The sequence below is a fragment of the Thalassophryne amazonica genome, chromosome 22 (genome assembly GCF_902500255.1).
Source record: "Thalassophryne amazonica chromosome 22, fThaAma1.1, whole genome shotgun sequence".
NCBI lineage: Eukaryota > Metazoa > Chordata > Actinopteri > Batrachoidiformes > Batrachoididae > Thalassophryne > Thalassophryne amazonica.
The window spans coordinates 8526162-8540997 of NC_047124.1; the positions used below are offsets into that span (position 1 = coordinate 8526162).

The 14836-nt window shown below is 42.9% G+C and overlaps 1 protein-coding gene across 1 annotated transcript; it reads left to right on the plus strand.

Annotated features, from left to right (window-relative positions):
- Window positions 1-5752: 5752 nt before the first annotated feature.
- Window positions 5753-13938, plus strand: LOC117504167 (protein FAM180A). Its single transcript, XM_034163560.1, has 3 exons — window positions 5753-5915; window positions 12741-12838; window positions 13569-13938. Exons 1-3 carry the CDS (start codon window positions 5840-5842, stop codon window positions 13899-13901), a joined length of 507 nt encoding a protein of 168 aa, XP_034019451.1. The 5' UTR covers window positions 5753-5839; the 3' UTR covers window positions 13902-13938.
- The last annotated feature ends 898 nt before the right edge of the window (window positions 13939-14836 follow it).

Consider the following 14836-nt stretch of genomic DNA (forward strand, 5'->3'; position numbering starts at 1 on the left):
TTTTATTTTTACTATCTATGACTTCATATTATCACTTCTTTGTGCCTTCATCATGAAGTCACACCAATCTGTCATAAATATTTTACTGATCAATATCAGTGTTTGATCAAATATCTACACGCATTAGTTGCGGCAATACTATGGCAAACATGTTTTTAGGCTGTTTTGCTTGACTTTGATCTTAATCTTTGACCAATCTATTCCAAAGGTTAACCATCTGGAGATACTAACCCAAGTAATATCCCAATCAAGTTTGGTGAAAATCCATCTAGTCCTTTATTAGTTATTAGGTCGGGAAATTGCAACACCTTGGCCATGCAACAGCAGTCATATGAGCTGTGAAAGATGTAATGAGTAGAATTGGTGTTTTTAGTCCAGTTTACATTATTTTTGTTCTCATGGGGGGAATTTCAGATGACTTTGCACTGCCCCAGGAGGGCCAGACTCCCAGTTATGTGCTCAAGAGAGAGTGGTGGGTTCTGCTTAAAACTCCAGCTCCTTTTTTAATTTGTGCACGACGAATAAATATTTTTCACTGTGGTTCAACCTGTGCCTCTGTGCACGTTTCTGTCCTCTCTCTCCAAAGCTTATTCATTTGGAAAAAGTGAAAATGCAGCTCCAGTAAATAAACATTTCACCTGCTGCTGTGTTTTTAATTTTACAATTCTAAACAAAAAAACTGTCATTTGCAATTAAAGCGATGGCAAAAAGCTTTTTAGTGTGGCTTTTGTTTTTGGGGATTTAAAATAATTAAAATTTCGCTCTCAGTGCTGCGTCTGGGTTGAGTGTGAACGTGGCGGGGCGGGGGGGGGGGGGGGGTGGCAGTGTAACAGCTGTATTGTAGGAACAGTTCAGAGCTGGAGGTTTTCCTCCAGGATGGTATTGTGTTTCCTGCTGCAGCGTGCACACTCCGAGGATCTGTCAGAAATAATGTGCAGTGTGTTATAATGTGAGCTTTTACTCAGCGTGCTCCTCGTGAGTCACAGTCCCACGGCTGGAGAGGAACAAAAACCCAATGAGCATTACAAATCTCAGCATTTTCTCCCCTCGTGCAGTCAGATCAGGTGTTTTTAGCTGCTACCGCATTTACTCTGGCAGAGATAAAACTGCAGCTGCAGATGTTTTGTGCGACAGCAGTCTGATTCGTGCAAGTCAGGTCGTGTCAGTTTGCATGTTCGGCTCCATTCCTCTGATTTGGAAGCAATTAAACCTGAGGATATCTCAAGGGTGCCCACCTGGTTTGAACCCAAACAACCCTTTGATCCCTGTTAAGTGACTGCATTCATACTGCAAGACCTTATCTGAATAGAATTCAATTACTTCTGAATTCACGCGGCCCCGCCGCAAGAGTTTAGCAGCAGCAGCAGCATCCGCCGCTGCAGAATCTTGAAGAAGTTGGATAGCACGATGTGCGTCGTAACACTGCCCCCTCTTGGTAACTCAGCCTGTGCACGTGTCTGTTTACAGCCCTGCTCATTCAGGGGTCAACACCACGTTTATTTATTTATTTGTGCTTGTTGACTGTTGGCACCCGCAGGTAAACGAAAGGCATGAACTGCACACAGGAGCGTTTCTGGCTTTTGTTTCCCGCATCAGAATGCCATGTGCCGTTATCAGCCCGAGTCGTGCTGCAGCTCGAGGCGTTCCTCCAGCCTCCTCATCCGTGGAAATGCGCTTTGTGTTCAACATGCTAAAACATAGACAGCCGTCGTACCTTGGGTGACCATCTGCTGCGAGCGAGCAGTCAAACAGTGCAGTGAAATTACAATGAATGAAGTCACACAGCGTTTGCAGGAAACCCGATACAAATCGTTAAAGGGGTCGTGTTTTACGCCGTGTCACGAAGTGAGTGTAGGTGTCTTGAAAGCATGTTTTTAAAGATTTCAGCCAACAAACATGTTGAGGTCAGGTCTGGGAGAATGTGCTGGTCACCACATCCAAACACCTCCATCCCCACCTCCCAAAAGTAAACCATCCTATGTTCTTGACCTTCTCAAGAACAAGTCCTCAAACTTCAAGCTGGCTCATGCACTACATCATACCATAATCTGAGCCAAGTCAAGTCTGGGTGCTAGGTTTAGCTGCATCCACGACACCACGGAGCCACCTTAGGTCCTGGATGGCAACCAGCAATCCAGACAAAGAGTCCATCCTCACATCGCAAAAATAGGCATCTATCTGCAAAGTCCTTTATCTGTTGTCCAACACACTTGGTATGTGGATGAAGGTTAACCCAGGACTTGCCCTTAAAGGTCAAGCCTATTGTAGTTACTGGTCAAAATTATGAGTTTTCACTCCACTGTCCACCAAAATTGGCATGCATATGTCAGTGGGTACCAGAATGGGTCAGACAAGATCATATTCACCAAAGGTCAATCATAGGCTGACTCCTCTGAGGTCCTTTTAACTTGGTATATGTTGATGAAGATTGACTCCAAAATTCAGGTCAAGGTCAAAGAATTTGATTTTTCTACCTAATTTGAATGAAATGTGGCGCACACTTGGGTGATTCTAGATTTGCCCTGGCAAGCTCAGCCAAATGTCATTTGGGTGAAGGTCAAAGTCATTCAGGTCAAATGTCCACAAGTCTCTTGTCCCTTAGGGCCCAGTCACACCAGGGCTTACGACCACATGTTCTGAAACACGTTCAAGACAAAATGTTATAGGTGTCCACGGCACATTCTCGAGTGTCGCAATAATAAAAGGGTGTTGGCAACGTGTCACAAAAATCAGTTGCAGAGCATATTCTGGAATATGTTTAATATACTCAACTCTAAAATGCAGTGATTGGTTTTAAAGGAGAGAAGAATAGTGGTGCCTCTGCAGGCTACAGAGGTGCATATGTCAACCACTGTTGCAATGATTTTGGAAGAGAAAACAGTTTCATGACACATGCGTGACAGTACTGCCACAGTCTTACCACAGTCCTACCAAAGTCATGAGATTTTCGGAACAAAGGCAAATGCTCATAAATTTGTGCCACATAGGGAATTGCCGTCCTGCAGCAATGATGTCATCACTGTACACACGTTGTACCACACCGGCTTTGGAACCATCCCAAAGCAGTCTGTTTGCTAAAACATCAGCAAGCATATTCTTGAGGGAGCTGTGAGTGATGATGTTGGCAACTCTCACAATATAAGTGTTATGGTCCAAAAAGGAAGTAGAACATATAAAATGGTGGGAAAAAACTTGTCTGCGAATGTGAAATGTTTTTTTTTTTCCAAATCTGGGCAGAAATCCATCAGTGTTATGGGACTTGGAAGTGGAGCCTGAACGGGGGCAGGATTCTTTGAGTTCTGCCTCTTATTTGGTGGGTGAAAGATGTTCATATAAATGGAGTTATGCTTCCCACATGTCAATCATCATCTCTGAAATCAAACCACAGCACCACAAATGCTTCTTTTATTCTGAAAGGAAGTCGTGACTGATTTGTATTTTTATTTTTTAATGTTGAAGGTTGTATTTTCTGAGCAGGGAATATCTGCTAGACAAAATCTAATAGCTAAAAAAAAAGAAAAATCTATGATAGCGCAGACGTTATTGTGTATTCCAGCAGCACAGCGGCGATAAGGAATAATGGACTCTTATCACCAGAATAAACAGTTCAGTTTGATTACTGCAGCCCGAATTTGAATAATTAATTTCCGCACTCTGATCAGCGGCGGCGTCCGTGTGGCTTTCCATGAAGCATCCAGTTCCATCACTGGAATATCTGCAGATGTCTTTTTTTATTATGTGAGCCTAGAAAAGCAGCCATGTGACGATCAGAGCACCTACACAGTTTATGCTTCAACACAAGAGAAAAAGCATCTTTATTGCACGTACAGTGACAACAGAGAGGTGGCGATAAAGAGACTTGACAGCCTTGAATCAAGATGCTCTGAGTGCTCTTCATATCGTTGTTGATGTTGATTGTTGGCATGGAGCCGTTTGTCTCCATCTGTCTCAGTCTGGGTTTGTGTGCTGTACCTGAAAGCTAAACAAAGCCTTTCAGATCTGCACTTTGGTACAGAATGGAGCTAATTAATTTAGCATTTAAGACTGCAGCAGAGAGGATGATGTCTAATTACAGAGAAGAGCAATGCAAAGTGGGACATACTGTCTCTTGCATTTGACGTTGGTATATGGTTTTATTGTAGAGGTGACAGGAAAGTCTGGAAATGATTTATATAGCAAAAAAATGGTGCTTTAAGGGCCCTATAGCTTGTATTGGTATAGTAAAAAAATGAAGCTGTACAACTGATATGTGGTGTGTTTACTCAACTTTAAAAAGGAACCTTCATCAAGCCTCCCCCAATACACCACCAAGAAATGGTCGAGATGAGAAGTTCTTTACTTATAAAGGAAATCGGAAATGAAAGTCAAGATGGTGCCCATACTGGACCTGCCTCTGGGCAATTCTATGGCAATGGAATTACAACAGCAGCAAAATCTGGACATATGGCATCTAACCACGACAGATTAGCTCAGATTGTAATTCCGTTACCGTAGAATTGCCCCTCTTGCCTCAATATACTACCAAGAAATAGTTTCTATCAGACAAAGCATTCTTTAGTTATTGCGCCAAAACAAAAAGCAAGATGACCCCTGTGGTGGCCAGACTGGATTAAGGACAACCGCCAATTTTTAAAAGGAACCTTCCTTGTACACCACCCAGAAATGGTTTCAATTACATGAGGCGTTCTGTAGTTATTGCACTTAAATGAAAACCAAGATGGCATTCATAGTGGCCATATTGAATAAAAGACGATGACAGTTTTCAAAAAAGAACCTTCTTCTTGTCTCCACCAATAAGCTGACACTCATGGTAGCCATATCGGATATCTGATGATGGGCATTATCAAAAGGAACCTCTACCCTCCCCCAGCACACCACCAAAAAATGGTATCTATCAGATGAGATGTTCTTCAGTTATTGCATGGAAATGAAAGTCAAAATGGTGCCCATACTGGACCTGCCTCTTGCCTCAATACACCACCAGGAAATAGTTTCAATCACATAAGGCGTTCTTTAGTTATTGCACAGAAATGGAAATCAAGATGACACTCATGGCAGCCATATTGGATAACTGATGATGGCCAGTATTGAAAGGAACCTCTAGCCTCCCCCAGCACACCACCAAAAAATGGTTTCTATCAGATGAGATGTTCTTCAGTTATTGCATGGAAACAAAAATCAAGATGACCCCTGTGGCGGCCATATTAGATAACATACAGCTGCTATTTTTGAAGGAAAGCTTCCTCTTGCCTTCACCAATACACCACCAAGAAATGGTTTCAATCAGATGAGATGTTCTTTAGATATTGTGCAGAAATGAAAATTTCACAGACAGATGCCCAGTTGCTCAACTGGACAGGGTGAGACCATGATGCTGACCCTAACTTCGTTAAGCAGGGGCATAAAAAACAAGGATGGAGTAGGATGGTTTAACAGAAGCACAGAGTTTCGAGCACTTCCTAAGGAGGTTGATTATCTGCTGTGCCGGCACGAGTGTAATTCTGACTGATGAAGTGTCACGTTGTTCGGTCAATCAGTGAATCAGTCAATCAATCCACCAGCTGCTTGGTTTCCCACTTATCCAGGATGCTGGTGAGGATCAGTAAGGCAGTAGCTGGGTGAAAGTCCAGCCACAAAGGGCGGGCGAGGCTCCCGATTATTTCCAGACAACAGTTCAGACGGCCAAAAAAGAAGGGAAGAAGGAGGGAGGAGGCTTTGAGTGTAGCACATTAACAGCAGGACCTCGGCAGTTGGTGTGTTTTCACAAACCTTTCACCATGGGAGATTACAACCGCATCGTGAAGTGAGAACACCAGGATACGACGAGCACACGGTCACCATGATGCAGCTGTGGGCTCTTCTCACTGTCGCCTACCTGTCCGTCAACCTGGAAGCCAATCAGCACTGCAGGAAAGGTAGGTGGACTCGCCTGCTCCGTGCACACTCTGAACATCTGTCACGTCTCATAGGCCATCAGAATGTCAAAAACATGTTGAGACGTTCCTTATTCGGAGGTCAAATCAATCCCCTTATGAACGGGAATCGATGGCGCCGACTTTATGAGAGAGGATAAAAAGCACTTTGGCGCCAACTCCAACATGGCAACGTGTACATTTCCAGCTTAAAGTGACTGTTATTACAGGATTTGTTTATTGAGGAAATTCCGATCCCAGCACTCGCATAGTTTGAAGTCTTGAGATAAGTCTGGTGATGTGAGAACATATTCAAGTTAAAGAGAAAGAATTTATCTTCAGGAAATAAGGAGCAGGACTGATCGAGCTTTTGCACAGGATCAAACCACAAATATATTTATTTGAAGTTATTTTGTTGTTGTTGTTGCTCAGCCAAAATCTAATACATTAAGATGAGGTTGTGCAGAGGAGGATTGTCACACAAGAAAACTGATCAAATCAGGGCTTGGGCCTCCCGTGTGCCTTCTAGCAAAGTGTAGCTGAAACGTCACATGTTCTTTTTTTTTAAGAAAATCCTCTTTGTTCCACTCCACCGTGAAGCTGTTACTGGTGATGTATTCTGCAGTTTCTCCAATCGCAGCCACAGAAGCTGTAACTCCTTTAGTGTTGTCACTGGTGGTCTTGGTGGCTTCCCTCATTTGTTCAGTTTTTCAGAACTGCCTCCTTAAAAACAGAAGTAAGCAGATTCACCCAAACGTATTAGGCCTGGGTAAGGGTTTGGGGTAGGGGTAGGGTCGGGGACCAGGTCTCACTTGTCCTGTATCCATGACATGTTGCCATGTAAGGTGAGAACTAAGCATTACAGATGGTGCAAGCTATTCCTTTTTAAGATCCCTTTTTATCAACATTGAAGCAACTTTAACTTTTGATCGTGTACAAATTGATCTTTGTCAATATTTTTTGCTGTTTTTACCCCATAACTCCATAACATTCAGTCAAATTCCAAACTATACCATTTTTTTAGCTTTATGATCAGACAAATAATATGGTATACCGTTCAATAGGATTGGAACATCAAATTTTGCCCCTATCCGGTTGTAGCTACCACCCTGGGATGGCCACCGTACATTTTTGTATAGGCCATAGTACACTGAGACTGGATTGTACAGGTTTAGTCCTCTTATTTGGCACATATTGGGGCAAATTTGGCTTTGGAGTCGTGGACTAAAAAGGGACTTTGGTGGTTTTCCTTTCTGATGGGGATTTGAGCAGAGGATCTAATCTCTAGACCATCATCACTCCCGCCTTAACTCTTGATACTATGACTGTATATCTGCAAATCACCTTATTTAACCTTTTTACTTAACCAGGTTACAATTATAAAGTTTCCAATCCACCTAACCTGCATGTCTTTAAATGTGGGAGGAAACCCACGCAAACACGGGGACAACATGTAAACTCCACACAGAAAGGCCGCAGGTGGGAATCGAACCCATGACCTTCTTGCTGTGAGGCAGCAGTGCTAACCACTAATCCACTGCTTGCAGATTAGCATCACACTCAGCGTATCAATGTCAATGTCCGTATAAACACAGTAAAGAATATATTTTGGATGCATTTTGTTTTTGCTGTGGGTTTCAAACGCTGTAGTGGACCTCTGTGGACTTTTCAGCCCTTTCCACACTAAATTAAATGGATTTAAAAGGTCCATTTTGTTGATTGTTTTTATTTTTGCCTCACTCTCTTCTTCATCAACAGAATCCTTCCAGCTATGAGTACCATTTAGCGCCACTAATTAATGGATCTTTGTTGTTCTCCTCATCTCCTTGCAAGCAGTTAGTGGGGAGATTACAAGTTCCCTGCCTGTGAATAATAACACTGGGGGAAGCCTGAGCATCCACACACGAATTGTTTGGCGCGCAGAGGGAGGGATGCAAAGCGCAACGGATCAACAGACTTTACGACGGCAGCATACCAAGCTGACATGTTTGGAAAAAAAAAAGGGCATGCGCTGTATGGCACCTAAGAAACAAACTAGTCTATAAATAAATGTGTACATCCATTTTTTTCCTGTAAATTTTTTAACATAGAATCAAATCAAATCAAATCAATTTTATTTATATAGCGCCAAATCACAACAAACAGCTGCCCCAAGGCACTTTATATTGTAAGGCAAGGCCATACAATAATTACGGAAAAACCCCAACGGTCAAAACGACCCCCTGTGAGCAAGCACTTGGCGACAGTGGGAAGGAAAAACTCCCTTTTAACAGGAAGAAACCTCCAGCAGAACCAGGCTCAGGGAGGGGCAGTCTTCTGCTGGGACTGGTTGGGGCTGAGGGAGAGAACTAGGAAAAAGACATGCTGTGGAGGGGAGCAGAGATCAATCACTAATGATTAAATGCAGAGTGGTGCATACAGAGCAAAAAGAGAAAGAAACACTCAGTGCATCATGGGAACCCCCCAGCAGTCTAAGTCTATAGCAGCATAACTAAGGGATGGTTCAGGGTTACCTGATCCAGCCCTAACTATAAGCTTTAGCAAAAAGGAAAGTTTTAAGCCTAATCTTAAAAGTAGAGAGGGTGTCTGTCTCCCTGATCTGAATTGGGAGCTGGTTCCACAGGAGAGGAGCCTGAAAGCTGAAGGCTCTGCCTCCCATTCTACTCTTACAAACCCTAGGAACTACAAGTAAGCCTGCAGTCTGAGAGCGAAGCGCTCTATTGGGGTGATATGGTACTACGAGGTCCCTAAGATAAGATGGGACCTGATTATTCAAAACCTTATAAGTAAGAAGAAGAATTTTAAATTCTATTCTAGAATTAACAGGAAGCCAATGAAGAGAGGCCAATATGGGTGAGATATGCTCTCTCCTTCTAGTCCCTGTTAGCACTCTAGCTGCAGCATTTTGAATTAACTGAAGGCTTTTCAGGGACTTTTAGGACAAGACTCTCATGTTAAATTCCAAATTTGATAGATTGGTTCACGCCCGTCGTCAGATCTACATGTTTATAACTGCAGTGAGAATCCATTAATCCTGCAATGTTTTAGGAAAAAGACAGATTTTTTATTTTACTTCAGTTTATATACTCCATAGGTTAAATATATAGGAAATTAAAATAAGGAAGGATGAGATCACTGATTCCCAAAGTGTGGGCCGACACACGCAGGTGGGCCGTGAAGATACCACCACATCTAGAAAATGGTCATATTCCCCAGCAACATTTTTCTGGGAGTCATCAGTTTAAACTTGATGAGGTTATGCATAATTAGAGCGTGGTTTACTTGAGTGACAGCTACCATCCAAGCACCCAGCCACTAGCACATCCCCAGCAGTGGGACACAAGCAGACTGTTAGCTCTTTTCTGAACCTTTTTCACAGCTCTAAGTTGTAGTTATCAGGAGAATTTCTATCCTTCTGTACGACCTTCCGGCAAATGTTTGTATCTTAAAACTCAAAAACTGTAAAACTCTCAAAATCAAAATTTGTAGACATTAATACTGGGAGGTCAAAGCTCTGTTTCCCAAAAAAACAGGCATTTCTGACATTTATACTTGCCTTTTTTACTGAATTTTTGGGTTTCAAGTAGGAAGTGTAGCAGAAGCCCTGAAATGCTCACATCGCCCACTAGATGGTGACAAAAACTGCTCAAATGTGCTCCAGTTATTGTGCTTAATGCTAGATAGATAGATAGATAGATAGATAGATAGATAGATAGATAGATAGATAGATAGATAGATAGATAGATAGATAGCTTTTATTATCATTGTCATTACAACAACGAGATTTCCGCACTCACATTCTACATACAAACAGCAATTAATCCACAATTATTACTTGTTTACCGTAATAATGGCACACATCAGAATTAGGACAACACATATACATTTGACATTGTTTATGTGCAGTAAACGTGAAACAGTCTGTTTTCCAAATTGAGGCGATGTCAGTGTGTTGGTAGCCGCTGCAACTGAAGTCGCGCCGCCTGCTAGCTTGGGAAGAACGGGGGCCTGCTGCGGGGGTGGTGGGGGGCAGGAAGACAGGTAAAAGGAGAAACTGGAGCATGCTTCAGTCCATGTGTAAGTCAGTTATTGTCTTTGTGGGTTGAGATAAGAATGGAGCCGAATAATCTCACCAAGGCCTGAATAAATTCCTCTGGAGGTAAACAGTGGGCAACTGACCTTGAGGCTAGATAGCCTCGAGTGTTGCAGCTGAGCAGTGAAAAACACTTTTTAACAGAGTCACTTGAATAACCAAATCCCAATTATGAATTAAGAATATTCCCAATTATGAATTAAGAATATTCACCATATTGAATTCATATTGTTATAGTTTTAATTAAAAACTTGCACCCAAGCCACCTGGCCAGTCCACACAAATATGCATAAACCAAACACCCCAATTTAGTAACTTTAAATGAAACAGGTTTTTGGAGCTCGGTCACTCGGGAGGAGCTCGGAGTCGAGCCGCTGCTCCTCCACATCGAAAGGAGTCAGTTGAGGTGGCTCGGGCATCTTTTCCGGAACCTGGACGCCTCGCTGGAGAGGTGTTCCGGGCACGTCCCATTGGGAGGAGACCCCGGGGAAGACCCAGGACATGCTGGAGGGACTACATCTCTCTGCTGGCTTGGGAACGCCTTGGGGTTCCCCGGAGGAGCTAGGGGAGGTGTGTGTGGATCGGGAAGTCTGGGCGGCTTTGCTTGAGCTGCTGCCCCCGCGACCCGACTCCGGATAAAGCGGAAGAAAATGGATGGATGGATGGAGGTTTTTGGGTTTCATTCGAGGGTTTGGCATTGCTAACTTGGCAACATCTTCAGAAAGCCTACTGGTGACATCGCTGAAGGTTTGCCCATAATTTTTCCAGTATATGGTGAGATTTGAAATGGTTGAAGGAGCTGCTGCCCCTTTGCAAAAGTTTAGGAATTGAAGATTAATTAAATCCGAGAGGTGCATACAATAAGGAAGCTTGGAACGGGGGAAAAACTTTACCAACAAGTTCCACAGCTGCACACCGGCATCGTAAGGACTAAATAAAGAGGTGGAAGGTGAGAGAATCCTGCAGAGGATTACATCAGTGCTCCGCCTTTCCTCTTGGTTATGAATGGTGGATTGTGAAAGCAGAGCTGTCGTCCAACGTAAAAGCAGGTACACGTGGCGCTCAGCCAGCACACGCAGCTTTGGCTGACCTTAAACCTGCCATTAAAAAAAATAACTGCAGCTGGCTGGCGACTGGCGAGGCTACGGGGCGGATCACGGGGAGAGAATGACTTGATCCAGATTCAGGTCTTCATACCGTATATTACGATCTGTGCGTTGGCTCGCATCATCAGCCAGACCGCCGATGGTGAAGCTCTGGAAAAAGACAAGGAGTTCCTTTTCGTTTCTTCCCTTTCCTGTTGCAGTACTACTGAACAGGTCTTGGATTCCCACCAGACGTGTCAATCGGGAAAAAATATGGGAAATGAAGTTATGTGGCTGGTGTGACTTGGCATTGGTGTGCGGCCGCTGGGCTCACTTTGTATTTCACTCTCGATTTTGTTTCCTCAAGGGTGTTACGAAAAGTCTGAACACAAATAATAAGGTCAAATAATTCCATGGATACAGTGCTGTTATACTCGATTATCACCATCCATCCATCCATCCGGCAGCTCTCACCTTCTTCTCACCACCCACATGCAGGATTCCAAGACATCTCCAGGCCAGATGGGATGTATAATTCCTATAACATGGTCTATCCTGGAGTCTCTTCCCAGCGGGATGTGCATGAAAAACCTTGAAAGCAAAATTTCCAGAATCTATCTCAAATGATTTTTGCTGCTCTTCCAGTCTGATTTCTCATCCTGCCTTTAAGATTGACTCCAACAAGGAAGAAAACTCATCTGAGATGTTTGTGCTTTGAATTTTTTTGGAATTAATTGGTGGTTTTCCTCTATGATGGTGTAGTTTTTGTTATTTTATTTATTTATTTTTTTACTATAGGGAGGTGGTGGTCTAGTGGTTAAGTGTTGAGCTTCAGACCAGAGGGTCCTCAGTTCAAATCCCTGGATGGCCAGAAAATGAGCCCTTGGGCAAAGTCCTTAATCCCTAATGCGTGTGTGAATGTGAGGCATCACTGTAAAGCGCTTTGAGCTTCTCATGTAGATCCATTTACCATATTATAGCGTATTACATTTTTACTTTTATAATTATTTTAACTTTGTTTAAAGTGTACCGCATTTTGTAATTTTTGTCTTGAAATTGCTGAATGAATTTATTATGATTATTAATATTATAATTATTTTAGCAAATATGAAATCACCTTAATTCTAATATGAATGTGATATGAATAACTAATAAATATTCCATTCATATTTTGATCATGCTGAGGTTTCTCCTGAGGTGCAGAGCTTGATGTCCTGCTTTACTCCGCATCTTTGGATGAGAGGTGTGGGGCCGTGGAATTGCCTCTGGTTATCACCTCCATTAAAATATGGATTTCACGGTGCATTATCGCGGCGATGTGGCAGCAGCGATTGTGTCCACTTGCTCACACTGATGGGTTTCATTCTAACTCCATCTGGTCCCTTCAGATTGTGGAGTCTCTGGTCTGCCGCATACGTACAGAGACTCAAACTTTTAATGCAGATCAAATGAAACCGGGAACACCTCAGGATCCCTGCAGACCGGAATCTCCAGCACCGGTCAATCAAACCTGCAAAATATTTTAGCAGTAATGTATCTTTACTTATCCAAGCCCAGGCCCACCCACAAGCACACGTCTGATAATTTGGTGCCTAATTTCTTGAATGTGAGAGAACCTCTAATCCAATTTCCTTTTCTGCTGTGTTCCAGCTTTGTATCCGTCAGCTTATAGGATCAAGCGTGAGACGTATTCACTGATCAACCCCACGTTCCAGCACTCCGTAGAGGATCTCAACCTGCTTTTTGAGGTCAGTTCAAACTCTGTAGGATTTTGAGGTGTTGAAATGCATCATTGCTCTGCGATTCAGCTAATGGAGACTGATTTTAATCGAATGCCCCTCCAAATCACACAGTGGCATCATGCTCTTAAATTGTGGAAAAGTCTCCAGTTTAACGGAGTGTTGACGAAAACAACACAGTCCTTAATGCGATTAATAAAGACACCTGATCCAACCAGTGTTATCAGATTAGATTAGATTAGCCAGAACTTTATTAATCCCTTGGGAAGACTCCCTCAGGGAAATTGAGGTTCCAGCACACAGGGGAAGAAGCACACAGAGAATCAAACGTGAAAGTAAAAAAAACAAACAATTTGCTAATATAAATATAAAGACACAAATATAAATACCAGACATACTGATCGCTACTGGTTTACTTGCTACTACTGTTCCTCTCCTTCCTGTCCTCTGTCTTCCTGTTACTCCTCATCCCCGCAAGTGAGGAGTTGTACAGTCTGATATCCTGAGGGACAAAGGGTTTCAGTATGAGTGATGTATTTCAGTAACGCAAGCACCTGAGAGTGCATACTCCTGCTAGTTATCTGTTTCTGCACAAGGGGGCGCTGTGCTGACAAAATACAAAAGTGCTGAGGGAGCAGAGTGATGCCACATCCACATTTCAGAATATCAGGCAGCACCTCACTAAGAAAAAAGCGATAGAAGAGATTCATGTCGGGTCGCTGTTGTGTGTGTCTCCCAGATCCTGCTTGCTGGAATGCAGATAGAAGGTGGGAATCAGGCCATGATGATCCCAGATGAGGAACTAGCCTCCCTGAGGAGCACGGAGAAGTTGGAGGTCATCTGTGATGACGTTCTCCCCAAGAAGCTCTCCGACATTCGCCGTCTGATGGCACAGCTCACCCAGCGGCCACGGCGGCCTCTGAGCAGGCAGGACTTTGAGAGGACAGTTCTGACCCTCGTCTATGTGGCTCAGACGCTGACTCGCTTCACCAACCAGCGGCAGAGAGAAGCCTGGACAGAAGCTCTGGTTCAGTTATTCAGAGCTGTAAAAAAGGACCTGGAGTTCTCTTGAGGAAGATCCATGACAGATTTCTGCTTATTCTGGAAGATGTGTCAAAAAATGAACATAAAATTTTCAACAAAATTCTGCAGAGAGCCAATCTTCAAGTTGTTAGGCAGAGGTGAAGGTTTTCCAACATTTGCCTACCTTCTGGGTGTCAAGTGTGACACCATTTATGCTGGACGTTATTACTCTGACATGACCTGGTTGAGTACTGATGGACCATATTAAAGAAAACGCTAATCACACTTAGTGTTAGCATACACAGTCAAGCGTTAGCATTAGCATATGCAGTTGACAGCAGTTGATGCTAATAACTCATAGTTAAGGGGAACTGTCACTTAGCGTGACTGCATGTGTTCAGGCGACACCCAATACGCCAACCTTTTAATGTGTGGTCGTATACCTATTCTTATGCTAACACAGTTAATTTTGTTTAGAACAACCCAGTAGGTCTCAAATATGTTGTGTTAATGTAAAAATACTCGATATAAATGGTGGTCAGCTGGACAACCAGTGAAACAGCCAAACATTCACCTACAACTGAGTCAAAGTGGTCAAGCCTGTTTTAGATCTTTCTAGGCTAGTCCATTTTATCCTTGTACCTCTGGGACTGGGGGTATTATTTAGACTGGTCTTTCTATACCAACCCCCAAAGCAAGATTATATCTTGGACATACGCATTACTCAGAGAAAATAAAATAATCCAGGGTAGCTTGTTAAATTTCAGCGAGTTTCACGCTAATGAAGTTCAGACTACAATGAATCCCATGCTAACAAAACACATTTAAACACTTATTACAAAACATCCCTTTGGACATTTAAATAAGACTGGAGTAAAAGACAAGTGGGTATAAACGGAATGACAGAGGTATAGTTGGGTGAAACCCAAATTACTACATGATACATAAAGCAAATCTGATTAACTCCCAAGATCAATTCCAAAG

Excerpts from the sequence above, each read along its gene's own strand:
- LOC117504167 (XM_034163560.1), top strand. The coding sequence starts at position 5,840 with ATGATGCAGCTGTGGGCTCTTCTCACTGTCGCCTACCTGTCCGTCAAC. Across the intron at positions 5,916-12,740 it reads CAATCAGCACTGCAGGAAAG|CTTTGTATCCGTCAGCTTAT; the intron begins GTAGGTGGACTC and ends GCTGTGTTCCAG. Across the intron at positions 12,839-13,568 it reads ATCTCAACCTGCTTTTTGAG|ATCCTGCTTGCTGGAATGCA; the intron begins GTCAGTTCAAAC and ends TGTGTCTCCCAG.